Source organism: Apis cerana, linkage group LG13 (genome assembly GCF_029169275.1).
Source record: "Apis cerana isolate GH-2021 linkage group LG13, AcerK_1.0, whole genome shotgun sequence".
In the NCBI taxonomy this organism is placed as follows: Eukaryota; Metazoa; Arthropoda; class Insecta; order Hymenoptera; family Apidae; genus Apis; species Apis cerana.
The window spans coordinates 6614813-6638669 of NC_083864.1; the positions used below are offsets into that span (position 1 = coordinate 6614813).

The 23857-nt window shown below is 46.0% G+C and overlaps 1 protein-coding gene across 5 annotated transcripts in view; it reads left to right on the forward strand.

Moving 5' to 3' along the window:
* Positions 1-22176, forward strand: part of LOC107996218 (homeotic protein distal-less) — a 75327-nt gene extending 53151 nt beyond the window's left edge. For 4 of the 5 annotated variants that reach the window (XM_017054168.3, XM_017054172.3, XM_017054170.3 and 1 more), the window contains exons 3-5: positions 15626-15797; positions 16859-17171; positions 17773-22176. In XM_017054168.3, coding sequence (XP_016909657.1) covers positions 15626-15797; positions 16859-17171; positions 17773-17791 — 504 coding nt within the window. In that variant the 3' untranslated portion in view covers positions 17792-22176. Of the gene's footprint in view, positions 1-15625; positions 15798-16858; positions 17176-17772 lie in introns of those variants that run through there. The other variant, XM_017054171.3, reaches the window with a different exon arrangement.
* The last annotated feature ends 1681 nt before the right edge of the window (positions 22177-23857 follow it).

Below are 23857 nucleotides of genomic sequence, written 5' to 3' on the forward strand. Positions count from 1 at the left end.
TCATAATTCGACCTACTTTTAATAATCGTACAATTTTATTATTTCTCGAACAATTCAAAATTCCAAAATTCTCGTCAAAATTTTGATTTTTCTCAAAAATCGCAACTCGGTCCCGAAGATTTCACATTTCATATTTCGATAATCGTTCAACAATTTCAAAATTTACTTGTTCGATATTTCAAAATTTCAATATCGTTCCCAAAATTCTCAAAAACTGCTTAAATTTAAATTAAATTTTTGGATTTTTGGGGAAAAAAAGAGGATAATCCGTTCGATATCAAACATCGAATCAGATACTTACGTTATCCAAACGCTTGAAAAAAATAAAATAGAATATAAAATTTCGATTCGACAAATACTCGAGCTCCCGTTCCATCGTACTCGGAAGAAAGAGGTGGAAGTAAGAAGAAGAGAGAAAGATGGTGCGGCGTCCTGAAATCAGGTAAAGGCGGGTGCACGTAAATACACATACACGTCGCATCATAGTTAGCCACGGTGATCGTACGTCGCGATACAATCTACTGCCTTCTTCCTTCTATTCTTCTTCTTCTTCTTCTTCTCCTTCTTCTCCTTCTTCTTCTCCTCCTCCTTCCTCCTTTCGTCCTCGTCCTCTTCGTCTTCTCGCGCCTCCACGAATAGAAGGATTGCATAACCTCACCTTGCCGTTAAACGTGAAACAATACTCTCGCGTGAGACAGCGCGAGGTGGCGGAGATACGCGATCTTTTGCCGGTGTCTAACTCCCGAAGACGGGCTCCTCTATCGTCGAATACGTTCCATCGCGGTTCTTCTTTTGATCACCGCCTCTTTAATGATTCACGAAGGCTTAGAGAACGAGACGATTCCGCTCGTTCTCGCCTCCGAGAAGACGGTTTCGAGCCGATCGACAAACGATCGCTTTTTTGTGTCGTAGCCTCGATCGTTGATTTCGCGATATACGTTCGATTATTTTTATTAATTAAAAACGGATTTTCGGAGCCCGTGGAAATATTTGTCTCGTCCAAGAATAAAAGAGAATTAGATACATTTTAAAACGATTCAAGAATTCGAGACAGCTTTCGAAGTAGCTTTGAATTTGTTTCGCTCGTCAAAATAAAAATAAAGATTGGACGATCCTATCTTACATTCGATCGACTATAATCAGTGCAGTAAATATACTTTGAGTTAGGATTCCGACATTGAATCTAATAATCTGTATATTTATGCGAGTGTATATTTAAATAACAAAGATCGATAAAAATTGGGATTAGAAATCGAACGTTGATCATCGGCGACATCCACGATCGAGGCAATATTTCATTTTCCTTGATATCCCTCCTCGGTCGTCCTCCGTCTCTCATTTGCCCCATTGTTTTCATCGTGTAGGCTCAATAGAATCAGCAAACAATTTATTACGCCTACACCCGGGGCGCATCTATACCCTTATCAACGATCGCTCGTTGCTCCTTGCAAACGATTGCTCCTTCGAGTCGAGCCTCCGACTAGCCAACAGCCTGACTTTGACCAACAACAATTCCTTCTCCCTTTCTCTCTCTTTCTCTCCTCTCCTTCTTTCTCTTTCTCTCTCTCTCTCACCTGAGTTCCCTTGGGCCGAGTGCGTGAGTGAAACGCGCAGATCACCCTCGTGTATCTCCCCGTTATACGGATGGAAACCGTAAGGAAAGGGAGAAAGAATTATATTGACTGGAACGATGCGTGAAATTTTCTCTTTCGAGTAATTTTTATAAATTTTAGAGAAAGATATTTTAGAGTAGAAATTACCTGATTTCGTTTCCCTATAATTATTAAAAGTTTTTTAATAATTATAGGTTTAATATTTGTCCAAAGGAATCGAAAGTACCTACGCTGCATTCTTAATTCCTCGATTATTCCTTTTCATTCTGTATATTCTCCATCCCACGTTATCCCATCGCAATCCAATCTTTCCAACTTTCCCTTAATCCTTCGATTCGCCTTAGAAATTTTCTCAACTTCGTTCGCTCCCCGCTTTTCTAATTTCTATTACTTTTGCTTTTCTATCGCGCATTAACGGTATCCTTACCCAAACGAGATTCGTGCCTTTCAACCATTCTACGATCTTAATCCGCACGGTGTGGTATGCGCTTCTACAATAATACTTTGCTACTTCCCTTTGTCTCGCACGATGGTCCCAATCCCACGTTAGTCATTCCACGTTCGTAACCTTCTCGACTTTCCCTTAATCCTTCGATTCATACAGTTATATACCTACGCGAAAATTCCGCACGTTTATATTTCATTCGTGTTCGTTCGATCGGCCATCGATGTCCTCCGGTGTTCACGGCGACACCGCCATAACCGGCAAGTGAACAATCGCAAATCTTTGGGCGGCGGCAAGTTGTTGGCTGCGCGATTGTGTGCAGCAACGTGCATGCGTGCATGTATGCACGGATACACGTAAGCGTTCATGCACACGGCAGCAGATTTCTGGGGCGATAAAATCCCGCGAGCGAGGAAGTCATGTCCCGTAACTATCTAGATGTACGGTCTCGCGGTTTTCGTGCGCGCACCCACTCGAAGGCCTTTACTCGAACGCGACAGAGGAAGAGGAGACGGTCTTGCTCCGATGTGTACGGCCGAGTGTACGCGAGGAGGACGACATTTTCCACGAGAACGAGCCAAGCCTTGCTAACCTGGCCGAGTAAAAGCGTGAAATTACCGGCAACCTGGCTAAAATTACCCACCCTCCCCTCGGCCCATCCTCTTCTTTCTTCGATATCCAGCCCGCGGAAACTGCTCGAAAATTGCACGTGCTCCAGAGCACTTCGGATAATTTCGAACCGTCTTACGGCTCCTGCACACGATCGGTTTGGGTGGGGAATTAGGAGAAGCGAAAGTTTTCTAGTTTCGTTATGATTCGTTTCTTTTTTTTTCTTTTTTTTTTTTTGCTTTTGATTTTGTAAAAATTTTGGAAATTTTTTAGTTTCAACCGCGCGAACGATTTTTACGATTTATTTTTCTGTATATATATATACATATTTTTTGAAATCGAAATTTTTGAAATTGTTTCAAAGATTCGCGCTTTTTCAATAGTTAGAATAATAATAATAATAAGAGTTTTATTATTCGTTATTTCCGACGGCTCGAAATTTGCCGGACGACAAGTTTGACACGAATTCGATTAAGCAAAAGATACACTGTCCCCATTTCCAACCGGATCGCTTCTTCGTTTCTTCAACGGCATTTCTCCGCGACCACGAATAAAAATCATACCTGACACGGTTCAGACAAGATAAACCCAACCGCCTATATCGATAATTTCATAGACGATTGCACGTGGCACGTGTAACAAACTCGACTTTTTTCGCTCGAAGCATCCCGCTCTTGCATCAAATATCTCCCAAAACGGCCCCCAACGTTTCGAAAATTTTCGTATCGGCCGAATACAACCGAACCGATGTACGCGCTGTCATCCACTGCTGCGTTTCTGGATGCAGGAAATCGGCGAAAAGAGTTGAACGGAGACAGAATGCATAAGAGGGACGAGAAAAGAGTCGAACGGAAAGTGCATGTGCGAGCTCTCGCGTATAATTTACCGTTTCCAACGCGGCACGTCCGTCCATAGAATCTCTGGCACGAAACTGGAATAGGTCGGGTTATAAATTTCCCTTTAACGAGTCGGATTTTTGCTCGCGAGTCATCGATCAGATATCATCAAAATTCATAAGGAAACCGCGCGCGCCTCTGTTTCTTTCTCTCTTTCTCTCTCTTTCCACGCGCGATAATCGTTGCGATAAGAATCGAAAGGTAGCTCGTGCTCATCCACTGAGGGGGGCGGGAGGGGAGAGGGAATCCCGATTAAACGAAACAACCGCGGTATTTAATCCGCCGCGATTTTATCGCTCGAGAGATGAAACCGCGAGAGAACCCGGTTAAACAGTCGCGAGAAATTTAAACGAGGAAATACGAGTGGTGGGGGAGGCCTCTTCTCAATCCCTGTTGCGAATCAGGTTAGTGTACCGTCGATCCCTGCCTCGATCGAGCGGAAATTTTCTTTTCTTTTTTTCGTGGAACAGGAAACGCGACGATCTATGCTAATCACGAGGATTTCCCTCCCCCTCCCCCTCGACACGATGTTTAGATCGAGGATATGTGTATCGATGTGTGTATCGTGGGATGGACGATAAGTTACTTTATCTCTCCTGTTGTTCTGCCTTACGTCTCGCACACAACGATGCACACGAGTATGACGAGTATGGAAAATTATTGGTTGCTGGTATCGTTTCTCAAATTTTATTTGATGTCTATTCGTGTCCACCGATGATTGATTTATCGATTTCGATACGATACCACACGATACGAGAGACGTATATAATTATATAATTGCATAATTGTGATTAAATAGGAAATTATATATATATATATATGAGAAATCTGAGTAATGGTAGAAAAATGTTAAAATCGTGGAAGAATAATATGAAAGAGGAAAAGCACGAGAGGAATGAAATTAATTTTTAAAAAATATTTGGATTTCTCAATTCGACATCGCGATTGAGCGCGATTTCAACACGAAGGATAATGAGTTTTCTGTTTCATTTTCGTAGTCGTAAGTGTGCTGGTACTTAGGAGTTACACGGGGGTGTACGTACACGGATAAGGCAAACGTGTGGAAAGACAAGCGCGATATAATGCGTATCCCGGCCGGGAGGAAGGAGAGGCCACTTCATCATCCTGCGACGTACAGCGCGGAGGAAGCGTGCACGGCGAGCATACGCGAGAGTGACATCGCCGTGGCTGTCCACTTGTAATTTATTACTGTAAACACGAGCGAAGAAGTCTAGTTTTTGCCCGCGAGACACGTCGCCGCCGATTTACATACGCGCAGCATCCGTTACAGCCGCTCTTTTGATCGTAACTGCAGATTAATCTTTTCTGGACCCGGCCGGATGGAAACCTGTTGACGAGGTCCGCCGAAATTACTTCGGTGCTTCGATGATGTTCCACCAGTGTTACACGTTTGATCGAACCCTTTCTGCTCTTCGAGAAATTCATAACGGCTGAATAGATTATCGTCCATCATATTATAAATTGTGAAAATTTAGCCGTCGTATCGATATCACTTGATTACTCGTTCCGAAAGTAGATATTCCGTATCGAGATTAATTTTATTAATTTCATTCATTAATTTCTTCGCGGATTTAATCATTGTCAGGTCATTGTGCGTCCTTTCTCGTACTCGAATTCATCAGATAATATTAAAAATTGAACGTATTGATATCAGATCAACGATACTGACAAACCTCGCTTATCCATTTCCTCCAGATTCCCGTCCACCGTCCTACATCTTCATCCCATCCCGTTGAATATATTAATTTTTCAAATATCAGATCAGCATCCTTACACACTTTCGTTCGATCTTGACCATCGGTCCAAAACAACATCGAATCTTATCAAAATATCAACTCGACTCAAAGCCTCAAAAGTTCATCAGAGCTTCCTCGCGTCTAGTGATCTCGAATCGAAAGTCGCTAGGAAGACTTGTTCAGAGGGAGGCATTCGCGGCATTTGAACCGCGACAGGGAACCGGATTAATAACAAGCGCGTCCCTGATAAAAGAAAACGCGTCTCTGCTCATTTATCAGCCCGTGCCCCGATATCTCAATCCCCGCCCCTCTCCAACATCGCGCTCCTCGTGAAAGCACGCACGCACACGCACGCATGCTCGTGTTCGTCTCGCGAAAGCGGGGTGCTCTCGAGGCGAGGTATACACGCTTATGGATCGGGCTAGGTCATTCGCCACCATAGGCCGAGCACTGTACATGGCTCACGGTGCTCCCAGGTTCCCGATTTCCGTAAAAGTCGAGGAACGCTCTCGCAGCCCATCGGAGCGCGAACTGTGCGCGCTTCAAATGGACTTTACGGTTTCCACGAAAGAGGAACAAAGAGGGGCCAATCAGTCCATCGGCCTGCGGGTTACAACGTGTCGTTTACATCTTAATCTCACGTGCGACATCGTGAGGATATGCCGTAATCGCGCTCGATCTTATCCAATTTTATGCTTAACGTTTAGGGTTATCGATAGGGTTTAGAGTAATAAGAAGATTGAGATATATTAATTCCATTTCTTATGATCTCTCTCTTTGTACGCGGTTCGACGATGTTGTAGCAAGTACATTTTATCTGTATAATTTTTTCGTGTACGCTTTATTGACAAGAGAGGAAAATTAATTATCCTCGCTCTCTCTCTCTCTACTTCTTACCCCTACGCGAGTCTGAAAATTGCGACGTAATGATGTAACGAGTGTAGAACGGCTGTATCGTGCATCATCGTTGGAAATATAAATTTATCGAGATCGCGGCAAAGATTCGCTATTCTTTTCCTTATTTCCATTTAAATATCCTTGGCGGAGAACGCGCCGATGGAAATCGGTGAGACGATCGGGAAAAAATCGAAGAACGCGCGAGAAAAGCGCGCTTCAAAAAAAAAGAAAGAGGAGGAAGAGAAAGAGAGGAAGAGAAATGGGAGAGGAGGAGGCGAGCGACGAGTAGGAAAGACGGAGAGGCTCATTTTTCTATGCACGGGTGCAATTTAAACGCAGTCAGAACGCGAATGTAAACGTGACCGTGGCTTAGTGGGACGCTGACCACGGCGTAGGAACGACCCAGGGGACGAGGATCTACACCTCGATGAGCACAGCACGACATTCTCCTTGCCCCTTGCCCCCCTGCTCCCTCTACTCCCTCGTTTTCTTCCTCTGCGGCCGCTACCAAGAAGAAGGTCCCTTCTCTCTCTCTTTCTTTCTCTGTCTCTCTCTCCCCCTCCTACCCGCGTCTTTTTTCCACTCATCCTTCCCCGCCTGCCTCTTTCTCTCTCTCCCTTGTCCTGTCTCCGCTCATCGTCCTCGAGCGCGTCCACCACGATTGTCCGGTAAAGCATGGTGCGAACCGCTCACCGTGACGAAGGTATCCACCTACAAACGAGGACTTATTCCGAGAGCAGCTCGTGGAAACTCGCGAATACCGACATGGGAATCGGCCGAGCTTGGATGCCTGCGTCGTTAATTATGCCAATGACGATCGAGGATCGCGAGCCGTTGAGCCGTGATCGAGCCACTTTGCAAAGGGGGAGAAGGAAGGGGTTGATGATGAGAGGAAGATTTATGACGTTGTCTCGACGAAGGATATTCCTCGAAAGCGTGTTCGCTTGTCCTCGAATATCGAAGGAAAGTGGAAGTTGTGGAGGAAGTCGTGGAGAAAAATTTGCGACGATCGACGGAAAGTCGTTGGAGAGAGGCCTGTTTCTAAACGGTTGACGGAATATTTTCGTAGCGAAGAAAGCCTCGGGTGTAATCGGGATATCCTTTAGTGGCAACCAAAGGTTCTAACGCCGGATGTTATTCTTTGGCCGCGATCTAACGAGGTTGAGCGAGCGAGGAGGCACTGGTTGCCGAAGAGGATGGCGCGAAGCGATGCGAGGCATGCCGAGGTGGAAGTCAGGATCAGTGTTCCTATGCATGCGATTGCACGCGGATGAATAGGGCCTTTGTGTCTTGCGAACGACAGCCAGCTACGATATACAATAACGGTTCCCTAAGATTTCTCACGTAAGCAAGGATCTGCCTCTGTAGATGGGAGAAAGAGAGAGATGTGGTTCAACGTTTGCTCCGCCGCTCCATCTGCATTTTGTTATAAAACCACGTAAACAGGTAACGGGACTCCCCTACGTCCTACGTACGTACGTACGTTTCACAATTTTTGCCCAGGCTTGTTCCCTATTGGAGGACACGAAATATTTATTACGTCGCATTCTCTGCTTTAAATGCTCTCCCCATTTGCCATAGATCCTGTTCCTGTTCTCTTATCTTGCGAGAAGCTTGTTCCAACGAAGTGGATCGCTTCTGGGATGCGGAAAGAAACGTTGGATCGGCGAGGTGAATTTTGAAAGAAACGACGATCGGATAAGTTGGTAATCGAGAATGGATCGGAATTTTTCCACCAGTTTCTCTGGCAGGCCGCTTTATTAAATCCCAATTCTGAATTCAGGCTGAGCGCGGGTATCGATGAACAGTAACCGGGACGAGGTGTGCGTGTCCGCGCAGGTGGAAAGAGAGACGGGAAAAAGAGAGAAGGAAAAAGGCCGGCGGAGAGAATGCATCGGTACGCGATGATGTAACGGCGTTATGAATATGTACAAAATAACAAATGGTAGCCGGGACAAAGGAAACGGTGACAGGGTACGCGCGTGTACCGCTCGTATTCCGGCTGTCGCAGCCTCACGCCGCCACCGCGCACGTCTCTACGTGATCGTGGTGTAAAACGTGGTGTTTCGATTTCACCGTTTTTCGTCTCCCTTCCTCCCCCCAGAGGACGCGCGCGCGGACGAGAAACGAGGCGTAGAGATCCTTGGCCGTTGAAAATATACGCGTAATAACGCTCCGCGCGGTAATCGCGGTTCGCGATTAAGATTCCTCCGCTCGACGAACAAACGTGCGCCGCACGTGCTCCATTGTGCATCGTTGGTACGAACAAAACGCTTCTCGCGATCGTGATTAGAAAAAAAGAGAGAGAGAGAGGAGGGGGAGAGGAAGGGGGAATAAGAGGAAGATAAAAAGGAAAAAAAATGGGGAAACACAGACGAGGCGAGAATATCGCACGAACGTTGATCGATATCTGTCCAACGTGTCCAACCACGGTCGAAGCTTATTTCCGTAAACGGAAACTCCAACTTAAATTTGTTTTTTTCTTTTTTTTCTTTTTTTTTTTTCGAAGCTGACCAAACCAGGCAGATACCATCGGAGGAAATGTGTAACGGTACCCCTCCTTTCGATTCGCTCGTCCTCCGCTTCTTATTTACGTTTCTCGCGTTCTAACGAAGAAGAAGCTAGGAGCGTGGATTCGCTAAGAAATAAATGGGAAAAGAAACGGAAAAAAAAGAAAAAGGAAGAAAAAGAGAAGGAGGAGGAGGAGGAGGAGGAACGGAGAGAGAAAAGAAACGTAGAAACGCAACGATGAAGAACGCGAAGCGTAAGGGGGAGAGGGAGGGGGTCGAGCCGTTGCACCACTGGGGAATTTCGTTGTTGTTAAGGTGGCACTGCGCATCACCGATGCCAGGCAGGAAGTGGGAATCGGCGAAGCAGGGGCCGGCGCGGGGGAGTAGCGGGCCACGGGACGAACCGACGAACGTTGCATTGTGGGAGTGAACGGGCGAGCGAAATAAAAAAAAAAAAAAGAAAAAAAAAAGAAGAGAAGAAAGAAAAAAAGAGGAGACATTATAGCATTATGCGAACGAACAGGGCCCTAGTGACGCATTTACACGGCTGTTATTATTCCCTTCCCTCGTCTCTCCCCTACCACCCTCAACTAGATAGAAAACATAGGTAACCACGTAGATATCTGCTCGCATGTTCCAACAGTTCGAGTCAGTTTCGAAAACCGGGCGCATATGTCGTTCGTGTCGTTGTACGCGTTGAATACACGTTGATAAAAATTTCGTAATCGAATTCGAATCCCCCGATTCGTTGGTTCCGTCGTTCCCACGAGGGCAATCGGCCGGGACCAATGCGATTTGATAGAGTGATTCGATAAGTAACGATATTAGTTGGACGAAACGTCACACGGTACGTTTCAAATGCTTGTTTCAATTAATTCTTCGTGATTTATATTCCCGAGGATAGAGTCGCATCTCGACACGATCATCACGCGATTTAAAATAGCAAGAATGATCGTTGCAACGAAAGGTTGACGAACATCATCCTCCGCGAAGTCACAAGTTTGACGATTTCCGGCAAACTCATCCTCGTTTCGTTTCACCCCCCACCCCTTATTCGAGAATTGGAGTTTGGCGCGAATAACATGCTCGTTTCCATCTCGATCGATCGCCGATCCGCCGTTGAAAAACCTTTCAGATGCGTGTTGCAGTGTGTGGCCGCCATCCGCCATCGATGACGGATTAGTTTGTTACGGGTTTCGGAGGGCGCAGGTAGGCCGTGCCGATACGCGTGATTATTTATTGTGCGGACAGATTGGATCATTCAGAACACGCCAAAGGGGACCCCTGTCTGTATGGACAGGGATCGACCCGCCACGGGAATATAACTCCGATCCGACCGGCGATACGCCGTTGCGATATAACCTTCAATTTTGTATCAACGGCCATCCGCGAGGCGAAGGTGGACGAAACCCGATGATTGGCTAAATAATTCGCGGTTGTATCTTCCACGGTATTTTTTCGACAACTCTTGTGCGACGCCTTGGACACGCGTTTCTCGAGAAATGGGATCGATTGTTAGTTTTGGCTTTCGAAATTTAATTGCTTCTCTCCGTGGAATAATGAACGAGGATAATGATCGTGATTTGATGTTAGACGAAGATAGTTGAAATTCGAAAGAGCAATATATTACAGTAACGGTGGAGGATGAAGAATCATGTCTTGAATAAATTTGGACATTTAGGAAGATTTCCACTCTGGAAATGATGGATTTACCGCTTCGATGCTGAACGAAGATGTTACAAAAATGTGTATAATTCGAAGCTGGAAGAGATAATTTCAAGTATTATAAAATATAATTTGTAATAATTTTACTAGTTGATCGGACAAGATTATTTCTCCCGTTTAATGATAAAGAGATTTCTTGAAAAATGATTACTTAGATATAATTGATAATAATTTGTATACGGATATATATTGTTAAGGTTATTGGTGTTCGACATCGCGTTGCATACAGCACAGTTGTAAACTGGTTTCCCGATGAGTTTTATTCGAAAAACAAAGTAATTATACGTAGATAAACATCGTGGCCGTTGGTCAAACGGAATGTGTTAAAAACGTGGAACAATATCAGGCCGCGTGCGGCCTTATCAATAGCTAGAGAAATTATGACTTCCAGCCATCTCTATTGGTTTTATATCGCGTTATTGCTCACGCAGCGACCACCATTAGACTAATTGCGTTTAATTGTCCAGCCCCCGTTTCGATTATTCGAGGAATGATACAGTCTAGACCGTTAATGGAATAGATAATAGACTTTTCTATGACGCGAAATCTATTGGAAAGCTTCCTTAGTACATCATTTACAAAATTTTTTTTTTAATCTAACATTTCGCTCCACAACCCATATATATATATGGTATATATATATATATATATATATATATATATATATATATATATATATATAAAATGAAAATTAGGATTCCTCCAATTCCACGTTATATTATATCGTTAAAAAAAAGAAAGGATGAAGAGAGAAGATAGAAGTTAGAGCGGCGATTATTACGTGGAAAGGAGATAACGTTACCCGTAATAAGGATACACAGAAATAAATTTGGTATCTAGTTTAGCTCGGCTTTAGAACGATACGATCCGACGTTTCCCAAGGAAGCGCGTGAGTCAGATGCAACGGAACTTCTCCGTTTTTACGTTCGCATTACCATAACCTTTCGAAACCTTCCGAAAGTTTTATCGTCCATACGTCCCGCCATTGTATAACTAGGTTGTAACTACAGTTAGCAGAACTGCGCGCTGAAACGGCGTGCCACTATCGACTGGTATTATCAAGTCAAGGACTACATTTTTGCAAGCATCAATTACGGTATCCACGGCTGACACACATCACTCAGTGACGAATATCGAGAGCTATGCGCGTGTATGTGCGCACAGATACACGTAGACACTATGGTTGGAAACTTTGCGCGGTAGAATCCTAGACTCGCAGTAGAATTAGCACTGTTTGTGGTCAGACGCAGTCTTCGCCGCGAATCGCTTGCGATTCTTTTTTCCCTTTTCGATATCGAACCAGAATTGTCGTGTTTCCTTCGGATTTAATAATATTACAAAAAAAAACCAATAGATATTCTAACCGTTGTACCCTGCCACTCGTTTTCTTTCGCCTTTAAGAACGAAATTTAAAATTTAAAAGAAAACGATCCTTTATCGAACAAAGCGGGAATAATTTAATCGTGGATGAACCAGTCTAAGGACGATCCATCCAGTTGTTGGCACAACAGCTGGGGCCAAGAAATGCAAGAAGGGGGAGAGAGAAAGAGAGAGTGTTCTCGGAGATCGCGGCACGAATCGGTGGGAGCGTTTTCATTTAGACGTAGATTATTCCTAGATGCCTCTCTCATAAATATTAAACAGGCGGCGTGCGCGCGCGGGGATTCACGCAGGCGAAACGTTGCCGTATTTTTTTACTCTCGAACCTTGTCCCGGCTGCTGGTGCTGGTGCCGCTGCTGGTGCTGCTGCCGCTGTACCCCTTTCCGTCTTCTATATACCCAACGCCCCTTCACCCCGAGGCGACGATCTGTCGCTCATTGAGTATGCATCGGCGATATCGACAGGCGGGGGCTGTTACCGGAGCGGCTTCCGCCGGGGGCCACGTCGGAAGCCGTTGCTGGTCCGACGTCAACGACGCCAGCGACGACGTCGTCTCCCCTTCCGCCCCTCTCTTCCCTCCTCCTCCCCCGTGGAAAGGTTCGCGCGACCACCGGCCACTGCAGGAGGAGAGCAATTTTTGCACTCGCACACGGGGCGGCCATTCCAAGTGGCTGCGGCGTAAAGCCACGCACACAGCCGGTGCACGCGCGTTTGTACGTGGCTCGGGATGCTGGAGGGAAAGAGATAACAGCAGCTTGCCACCGTGCCGTTCCAGTGGCCATCGGCGTTATGTCCGCTCCGCACACGCCGCCTCTTCTTCTCCTTCTTCCTTTTCTTCTTCTTCGTCTTCTTCTTCTTCTTCTTCTTCCTCCTCCTCTTCGTCTTGCTCTTTTTTATTCTTCATCGTCCTCTTGTTCTTCCTCCGCCCTTCGTATACTTACGTATTCCATCGCGAGGCGGTGCCGACTCGTCACGCGCATTTGCATACATTTTAAACCGCGGCCCGTGCGTTTTTTGTCGGAATTCTTGCTGCCGTCCGGATGTCCCGCCGCATCCGTGTGGCTAGCCTGATTACGATAATCGATGTCGGAAAGTGGTCTCTCTTGAAGAGAGCATAACACGAGAGAATACTTCATTTATTCGTAGATGAAAAGATCCTGTAGATCAGAACTGGTCTCGTTCGATCGGCCTACGAGAGTTTCCTCCGTGCAGAAGAAGCCCGTCATCGCTTCGAAACGGAGGCATCCACACCTGCGTCACAAACTATGACGAGAAGATACCGCGTGGATTATGTGACAAAAAAGAGTCGTAATAGTAACTCGCGAGCGAATATCTCGCGGTACAAAAGCGTCACCACCCCGTTGTCCCCTAAAAGCCTTCCTCCTTCTCCTCCTCCTTCTCCTCTTCTTCTTCTTCTTATATTCTTCTCCGTATACCGCGTGTGTCACGATGGTTGTAAATATCAATAAACAAAGCGAATACTGAGGATCCAGAGGCCGACGAACGAAATAAACCATTCTTGGATGAGGTTTTAGCGCTGGCCCCTTTGTCGGGCGCCATCCTCCTGCGCCATCCAAGCACGCTCCACTTTTTCATCGAGCAATTAGAAAGAGATTTATTTGCGCCGGCACGCCGGGCACACGCTCCCCAGTAGGAGGCGGCTTATGGAGAAGAATCTCGCGGTTGTTCGCGCGCAACGTGCACTTTTCGTGCACCGAATGGCGGCGCCATTTTATACCATACCGTACAACGCGTGCACCATAGCCTCGCGTGTACACACAGCGCGCATCGTGCGCACTCAGTTGATGGACGGAGCGCAAGTTTCAACGGACCGATTCCGCCTTGCAAAACGCGAAACAATGCCGCGAAACGATGTGGCGCGTTTCTTTCGAGGTTAGACGAAGCCGGGCTGCGGTTTTAATGAACTCGTTTTGACGTGACAACGCCCTCCCCCTCTTTTCATTCTCCTCTCCTTCGCTCCCGCTCGTTCTGGCCATCTCTCCGCCTTGCCAACCGGTGGCCTCCGGCTCCGTGCTTCACGGAGCCGACTTAGTTAATTAAAGTAACCGTACGGTTTTTGATTGACGCCCAAGGCGTAAAAAGTCGTGGACTAAGCTCACCAAGTCCGGCTCGGTCGTCGGTTGCGCAACGTTCGAGGGTTGACACGGAGGATTCTTGGATCTTCCTCTCTCGCGGTGATTGATAAGAAGGTACAGTTTCTTCGATTAATATTTAACAGAGGAAATTGCTGTGTACGGTTGAACGTTCGATTACAGGGGGGAGGGAAGTATCGAGTTTCCTAAATTCTACGCGCCACGAGGTCTTCGAGGCGAGGGAAGCATTTTGCTTTCGTTGGAGGTTATCTTAAAATCAATATGTCTGGGTTTTCTCACGGAACGATATCAATTTGAAATTTGGATCAAATTACGAAGCCCAGAGTTATAAGCTTTCTTGCTAAAATTTTGAGAAGAAATTTCATGTATATTTTCTTGTTATTAATTTAACATCATCATGATGATGAAACAGCGTCGAATTGGTAAGCTTGTAATTTGCGACGCGTTAAATCTTATCGATGAAAGCAAAAAATTCAATAACGCAACGAACGAGAACCAGATCGTGCAAGGGTTGACGCAATTATTCACGTTTCCGACATCCGTTACGTTTCGTCCCCCGAAGCGAGGAATTAGCATACAAAGTAACCAACTCTCGATTTCCCCCAAAAGGAGGAGCGAATTAAAGGAAACGTTGACCGGTTGAAAAAGCCGATCCTCCGCTTCCTGGATTTTTTTTCAACCTGATCCGAGGGTTAACGCTTGCCATTTACTCGCAAACGAAATGTTCCTCTCCCGTCTTCCTCTCTCTCCTCGCCTAAGCCGTGCTTACGTAAGATTGAGCACCGCGTCACGTGCACGCGGCTCGCGTATAGATCGCGCCAAGAAACAAAAAAAGAAAAAAAAAAAGAAAAAAAACACCGCATGTGCAATCGTAAGAGCGGCACCGGCGCATTAGTATCCGTCGCACAAGCCGAACTCGACGTTCCTCGTGCGCCGCGTCTAGGCAAAAGAAACGATAGTTACGAAACCGAGCAGTTTCTTACGTCCTTTTTCCCCCCTCTCCCCTTCCTCTCTTTCTTCTCTCTTTCCCCCTATTCCCCTCCCTCTCTCCTTCCTCCTCCTCCCCCTCCTCCGTACTCGATTCGAAACCCGGTAGCGCGACGATGATTCGACGTCGTTATCGTTATATTCGACGTTAGCCAGCGACGTTAGTTGCATCGTTCGTTCGTCGTCGATACAACCGATCGCTGTACCCCGATAAAATCGTGGCAGACTACGTGCTTGTCCCTCTCGCGAGATATATATATATATACGTGTGCTAACCGAACAAGCGTGTATCATTACGATCGGTGCGTACTCGCAGAAATTCATATCGGGCTCTGTAATTATCGGATGTTTGACGGGCGGAAGGACAGCGGCAAACAGAGACAGTGAAAATTGCCGGTCTCTGGCGTACGCGGCGCACAAGCGTCTCTCGGTCCACGTTAAATAGTACATCAACCTCGGTTGCGACGTAGCAGTCTCTCCTCTCTCTGTTTTGTTTTTACCTCCTCTTTACCTACCTACCTACCTACCTACCTACCTATGCCCGCCCCCCTTTTCCCTCCCCCCTCCGTGCAAACTCCCGTTTTTACTCCTCGTTCCCCTCCCTCGTCGTTTCGGTCTCGCTCGCCAATACTCCACTGACAAGTCGCGAAACGAGTTTCACCTGACCTGATCCGTTCGATTTTTGTTGCAGGTGAAAATCTGGTTCCAGAATAGAAGAAGTAAATACAAGAAGATGATGAAGGCGGCGCAGCAGGGCGGCGGTGGTGGCGGAGGGCAGCACGGTAGCCTTCTGGCCGGTGGAACCGCGCTACCGGGGGGACCATCCCCTCAACCGGGTCAACCCGGAAGTCTCATGCAAGGAGGTGAGTACACGGGGTGTTCTCGTACGTGGAGAAAGTATTATTATCTCGATCGTCTCGCGTGGATAATCCACGCAACGTCGAGAACCGTTTAATTATTACTCATATCTGTGTATGTATCTCGAGGATTGAAGCCGAGGATCGAATCGGACACGATTTCTATATAGCTTTAATGAGACCGAAAATATTCAGTTTCGGTATCGGTTCTCGGATCGATATTTGGATCGGATAGTTCGCCTTAACGAGGTGAACGTTTTGCGCGTTAAACGTGGACGGATTAATCAGGTCGGGGGAGGGGGAAGAAAGAGAGAAAGAAAAAGGTACAAAAAATTCCGTGCAGCTGTTATCTTCGCGGCACGAATGTAATTCACGAATATCGGATCGGAAGATATAAATCAATTAAAGATGGAATCGCCACTGGCACGTAACAGCTCGACAACCTTGCTCATCCGCATGTCTAGACTTCGAGATACAACTGGTTCCGATGAATCTCTAACGAACTTTCTGAAATCTCCGATCTAGATTCTAAATAATCCTTTTTCCTTTCTTCGTTTCTTTCTTTAATTTATTCCTATAAAAATTCGATCGATCGATTTCAAGATCGACAATCTACCATCCATCGATCTACTCTTTTCCTCCAACCACCCACATCCTTGAATCAACTCGGTCTCTTCCATCGATCATCTTTTCTATTCCACACCAAAGATTTACAAAAATTTAATATCGACAAATCAACTTGTCCTCTAGATAGATCCACTCTACTTCCTCCTTCCACCTCCTCCTCTCTTAAATACTCGCAAATCAATCCCCGTTTTCTTCCCACTCTTCTTCAACCATCCCTCCTTCAACTCCCTCGATTCCAGATCGATCCTCGCGAATATTTCCTCCCAATCCACTAAATCAACCCAAACGGCCCCCCATCGGGATCATCCCTCCGTGTTCCGTCAACGAAACGCTCCACCCTTCCCTTCTCACCCTTCCTCCCTCCCTTCCTCCGTGCAAAATAAGTCTATATCCGAAGGAGAAGGATCGATCTCGAACCCGTTCTCCGTTACCGTTTTCAGGAGGCGGAAGTTCGGTGTCGGGCAGTCCGACGACAGGCTACCTCGGCGGAATGGGAGGCGGCGCGGGGGGTCACACCCCCGGCAGTTCGAGCCCCGGAAGCGAGATGTCGCCTCAGCACAACGAGAGCCCGCCCGCACCCTCTTGGCCGGGCGAGATGAAGCACCATCCGCATCCGCACGCGCCACCGCACACCCACCACCACCCCCACACGCCTGGCCACCATCCACCCCCGCCGCCGCCGCCGCCGCACCACGCGGGCTACATGCCACAGTACTCGTGGTACCAAGCGGATCCTAATCCCGGACTACTCACGTAAGTGACATTTTCCTTCTCGAGGGCATTGCTCGTTCGAGAAACGCGGGAAACGATAGAATCGTTGGGTCGTTTCGAATCCCTTCAATTACTTTACGAAGATTTCTTTTTAATATACACGTGGAAATAAATTTAAGTATATATCAGTAACATTCGATTTCTCGAAAATTTCTCGAAGGTAGAATATCGCGATTAAGGTAACGTTTCACTATGGAATTTCTTATATTTATTAATATTTCCATTGAATTAACGAGGATACGTGGGGATAAATCTTTTTCGTAGATATGGAGAAATTTAGAGATTCGAGCACAATTCGAGCATAAATTTTCAAGAAATATATTCGTTGTTTATTCAAATATGAGGATATATTGTAACTCTAGAAACAATAACGTATCCGTTGAATCGAAATCGGAAGATGAAATTGCAACCATTTGCACGGAGATGGAAGAAGATAGCAGGATTAAATCGTTAAAACGGTACGAACGAAGCAAAGAAATGGCACGGAAAAACGACCCACCGTCCTTCCCTCCCCTCGATTCTCGTTCTGGATGGCTCGAAGGGTTGGGTTCTAATGGCTCGTTCGTCTCTGGTATTTTTTCAGGGTGTGGCCGGCGGTTTAACGAAGATGTCCTTCGAGCTGTGTTCAGGAGGAACTGTTTCTTCGTGGCGCCGCGGACGTGGCAGCGCCCCTGCCCCAAAGTGCGAATACGTATACCACCTGTCGGGATGGAATTCACGTTCGATGTTAATAAAAAAGAAAAAGAAATAGTTTCCATTCCTTCTAACGACAGCCGCGTGTTCATATCGGCCGGTTTTTGCGGCCCCTCACGTATTGGGCCCGTCCGTCGGTTTACGAGTAAAATCAAATTCCTCGCGTTCGTTGATCCGATGTACGGAATCGATCGCGGTGACGTCGAGTCGAGAAACTCAAATTCGAAAGTCGCGACGTTGGAAAAATATATATATATTCGCCGAGGAATCGTCAGGAATCACGGACGATGTCGCATCGCGAGTGGCGCGATCGATAGGCGCGCAATTCGGGTGGATGGAACGATCTCGTTTCTCATCTGTGAAAATCGGGCGGCCGTGAAAGATCGCGCAAACAACGGTTACGCGTGGAATCTCCTCGGTCGGAGATCGGAAAGCGATCTCTCCTTGCGATCTTCGAGAAACGCGCGCGATACCAGAGATTCGGGTGGCGGTCGATCGATCGATCTAACGTAATTACGGATCTATGGGATTTTAACGATCGTGGATTTGCGGGGACAATTTCCGACAGCTTCGTTAAATGTCAAGATAGCGGTCGATCTCCGCGAAAATGGCGGGGAGACGACGACGGGGCAAGGATGTTCACTCGCCAGATCGTCTCTAGATCTGTTCGCCGCGTTCTGAAGAAATATAATGCCGCGAGGATGAGCCCCGTATTTCCATCGTAAATGTCAATCTGGTGGCTGGCGGTCGATGACGTTAGATCGGTCGATCCCTCGCGACAGTTGGCCAACCGAGGCGACTGACCCACTTCGTGATCTGGAAGCTGGATCTCGTCGGGCGAAACGAAACGGCAAGAGCGAGAAGGGAGAGGCGGGCGGGAGAAAAGAGGACAGAAGCAGAGAGGGACGAACAGAGTGGACAGGAGAGGAGGAGGCGACGAAAGAGAGAGAAAGGGAATTAAGGGGAAAGAGAGAAGGTTGCACAAAGTCTCTCGAGTCGCCGAGAAACGGTCGTTCCTCAAGGCGGTTGGAAGTAATGAAATCCTAATGACATTTTCGTGAGTCAAACGATCTCGGCAATCACGGTGGCGCGGTGTAATCACCGGTCCCCTCCTTTCCGGATGAAGCAACCTAACCAACCGAGGGGACCCTCCTCCGAAAAGGAGCGGAGGACACGAAGAGATACGCGCGATTTACCACGAAACCCGAGGCCGTGCACGGCCAGGATGGAAAAAATCATTATCCCGCTCGACGTCGCGGCGGACAGTTCTGACAAGTGCGCCGGTTCATTAAATTCGTGAAAAAGGAACGAGAAAAGAGAGATAGAGAAAAAAAAGAAAAATAAATGGAGAGGGAGAGAGGGGGGGAGGGGAAAGAAACGAAGAAGAAAAACGAAACATTCGTGAAAAAGAGTTCCTCGAAAATGGGCACGGACGAAACGTGGAAACATCTGTCATTCGCGATGATCCCGTGTAATCTTTCTCGTTTCCAACTCAACTCGTTGGGAAAAATTCTCTTTCTTTCGATATCGTTTTAACCCTCTGTTCGTAATTCTCGAATCTAAATAATTTTCGATCGTAGGAACCGAGGAAGAGAGACGAATTTTCAAGGTTTTACGCTGTTTTTACGCCGTTCCCCGTCGGCCATGCCGGCTCACCCTTTGCCATCTTGCCATCACCACGACGACGATACCGATGTAGCCTAGCTTTCAAAGAGACGCCACGAAACCGCAGGACGAAAAAAAAAAAAGAAAAAGAAAAAGAAAACGAAACGATGCTTGCGGTTTGCAGGGGAAACTGGGAGGGCCGGTGTGCCCCACCGCCTGACCCAAATCCTCGTGTCGGTGCAACAATAATGGTCGTCTCATGAGAACGCGGTCTTGCACGCTCCCTTTACTTCCTGATTCTGCCTTCTTTTTTCGCCCCCTCCGGAGATGCCACCGTCTCGACGATTCGCACCCGAGGATTCGTGAAACTTCGTGAAAGCTGCGTCGAAAGAACCTCGTCTTTTTTTTCGATTCACGATCGATCGATCACCGATTTGTTTTTAACATGGTGTATCGACCGGATTCGAAACTCGTACGCGCATAATATAATTGGAATAATAATAATTTAAAATGATAATTGTAAAATCATTTTAGATAATTCCGGGTAATTGCGTGTAATTTATAATAAGATATCGCAAATGGAATTAGATTTGTTATCCTTAAAAGCAATTAATCTGATTAACTTTATCGTATATTGTATACGCTATATTTAATACGGTTTTTTTTCTTCTCTTTTTTCTTTCTTTTTTTTTTTTTTTTTTTTTTTTATTAAGATTTTATTCACTCGAGTGATATGAATTTCATAACAGTTGATTAACACTATGTTTCTTATCGCATTCATTACGAAACAAATTTGATCCGTGTATATTTTTACTTGCATTCCGAATATTTTATTCATTTATAAAGTACATGAAAATTAAAAATATCAATTCATAATTTAATTTCAGAAAAAAGAATTCAGTTACGTGTTACAAATCGTAATTTTTGTATCTTTCGAAATTTAAATAATTTATTCGTATTTCGAGAATAGCTCGAATTTTTTAAGAACGCGAGAATTAATTAAGTAAATAAAAAAATTAAAGAAACGGAAAGATTAATCGAATGAAACAGATCAACAAAGGTTCTTTCGACCGAATTACGTTTCGTGATTCCCCGGCAATTCCCCGTTAGAATATTTCCTCGAGCGCGCTCGAGCTTTCCCATCGTGAAACTCTCGACATGGGAACAGAGTACAAAGCCAGTTTCACGCCGCTGGACATCTGGAGCCATCGCGTGTTACCTCGAAATCCGCGAGAGAAAGAAAACGAGGCCTGGAGCCTCGTTGTATCGGCAACGGATCGACGATGGAAAGGATCCACGCGTTTTCCCTCCGTTTTTCGCCATTTCTCCAAAATTTTCCCATCGTTCTCTCGCCTTGACGCACCTTGGTGACGCCCGCGACGTCAACGTCCAACGACGACGGTCACGGCGCACGCCTCGATTCAGCTTGATTATCTAGACGAGAGTGATTCCCTTCCTCGCTACGCCAAATAATAAGTGCCGTTAGATCCGACCGCAACCTGAAAACGGACGGAGACACACGACGGAGGGAAACGGAGAGGAACGCGTTTAGATTCGGTGCAATAATAAAAAGGAGGCGTGCGCGCGTGCGTAATAAATTAACACTCGAATGTGCCCCTCGAAGTTCCTAAAAGTTGCGCGTTGAAGAGGCGAGCGCGAGTAAAAAAAAACGAGAAAAACAGCGTAAAACGAATTCGATTCGCGCGACGAACTGGACGAAAGTGTTTGTCTTCGAGGTGTTTAACGCGCGCGCGGGATACCGTTATTCGAATTTTTTTTTTCTTTTTCTTTTTTTTTTATCCTGCTCTCGTCGACTCCTCGAGAGCAAAAATTAAGAGGAAAAAGGGGGGTACGCGAGGGGAGGGGAAAAAGAAGCGTGTCTCTCCCCTTTCCCCTTCCCCCTCCTCTCCTTCGTGATTGTGTTCGCCGTTGCGAGAAGAAACGCGTAACGCGTTGCAGTTTCAGCTTTGTCACGCTTTCGTCGAGTTCGCGGGATAATAGAATAGAACCGGCCGAGGACGAGCGAAACGGACTTCGACTTTTGCGATGGAGATGCGAACGAAGCGTTGGCGTTGGGATGAGTGTTGCGAACAGATAATATAATGGAGCATCGTGCGTGAATGAGAGAGAGAGAGAGAGAGAGAGAGAGATGCAAGGGGTTAGAAAAAGGAGGAACAAGAGATGGAGTCCGTAGAATTTACTAGCGTTACTAGTCCCGGTGCAAGCTGAAACGGGGGTCGGATGTGAGCGGCGTGAACAGATTTATAAAATGTTCGATCCCCCTTTTCCCTCGTGTGCGTGTAAATATTGCACCGGGGCCCAACCCCCTGTTAGCACGTAAGACGTAAATACAAAAATTGGAGGAGGAGAAGAAGAAGAAGAAGAAAAAAAGAAGAAGAAGAATCTGTGTAAAATACGATATTGTGATAAGATGTGTAAAGATATGGGATTAAAGAAAAAGAAAAAAAAAGAAAGAAAGAAAGAAAGAAAGAGAGAGAGAGAGAGAGAAAGAGAGGAAGCCAGAGAATCGTCTATATACATATAGGTTAAATAACAACACGGCAGACCCCAGTTTATCAATTTTATTGAAGTACCCTTGTACGAATATAGATATTACGAGGACTAAAATACCTTAATTATGATTACTATTGTATAAAATATGAATAATAACTAATTAATTCAATTTAAATCGATCGATTTGAATTCACGTGTAACCTTATTATTCAACCAACCCTCTCCTCTCACGATTTATTCGTGATTTTGGAATGGAAATGGCGGTGTTGTTGAAAGTGGTGTTTCGAAAAGAGGACAGAGATAGATGGATCGCTCGTTTCCAGGAAGAACCGAGAACCGAGCAGAAAACGAAGGCAAAATCCGATGTCCTGACGGTACGTTCCTTTTTTTTTTCTTTTTCTTTTTTCTCTTTTCTTTTTTCTTCCCTTTTTCTCTTTGTTCACCGGTAGCGGACACCACCTGCCGTTCTAGAGGCGGTGTACGCATGCTCTACTTTTATGGATAACTGTACTCCTATCTCGCTTAAAGCAAAGCCACCGACTATCCCGCGTCCTCTACCGGTCTACACGATGTCTTGGAAGTCTTGGAAAATTGGTGAAATATCGAGATTTCAATCGTGTGGAATTTTTTCATGATACGAACTTCTTAATGGGAATAACTGGAATTCCCTCTGGTATGTATAAATGTTATTCTATTTCGCTGAATACATTTTACGCGATATTTCTTTCATACTTTACAAACAACGTATTTTCTGATCATGTATCAGGAGATAGAATCAAAGAATCTTGACAAGACTTCGTAGAAAAAGATCATTTCGGATATCGAAAATTCTCTAGAATAGAATCAATCTCATGATCAAAACCAAAAAAATAAAAAACAAGAGGAAAGGTATGTGACCGATGTTCCAAAAAATATCTCAAAATCGAGTTTACTATTTCGCTTGAACCGATGCATCAAAAATTAATTCTTTATCTTTCTCATCTCGGATAAATACTCGGAATACTTAGAAAAAAAAAAAAAACAATTACATCTGATATCCGTCGGTACGATGTGATGCACATCCATGGACCACGGAGAGATTCCATCAATCGTGACTACTTCTCCTCGGCTACAATCCGAGTTCGGCTGATCGTAATAATCGCGGCGATGCTTAATAAGCCAATTACCCATCCGACGATTAAATCGTTCGTTTATCTGGATATTGATTTACGACGAGACAAAGGCCACTCTTCCTCTTTCGACAAAAGCGGCCATTCTCGGCACACCACTCGCTCACTCGTTCGCTACGCGCGACTACGCTTGCTCGTCCGTGCGGGACCATCGGCGGAAAAAGGTGTACCGATGTTACCGATGAATGCGGTGTGCGCGTCTCGGCCGCGGTTTCCAAACGTAAACTTATACTCGGTGAAAAGGGAGAAGAGGGGGGGGAGAGGAGAAAGAAAGAAAGAAAGAAAGAAAGAAAGAAGGGAAGAAGAACAATCAAGGAGTGTGGAAGGAGGTGGAAAAAGAGAGAAAGAGAGCGGTGGAAAGAGGGCACGACGCGGTGGCACGACAATGCACAAAGTCTCACAAGACGCACGGGGAAACCTTGCAACCGGGGGAGGGGGGACAAAAACCTATAATGGACACAATGGTCGATGGATCCTCTCTCTTTCTCTCTCTCTCGACTGTGTGGGCCCTCGGCTGGGTAAGGCGTCGGTATTCATTGTGACGTACCTTCGAAAAGATTACGTCGAGTGGATTGTCTGCTCCTTTTCGTTTTTCTTTCTCCTTTTCTCTCTCTCTCTCTCTCTCTCTGTTTCCACGCCAAGTGGCGTTTTCCATCGTTGAAACTCGGCGAACCGATCGAATTCCGA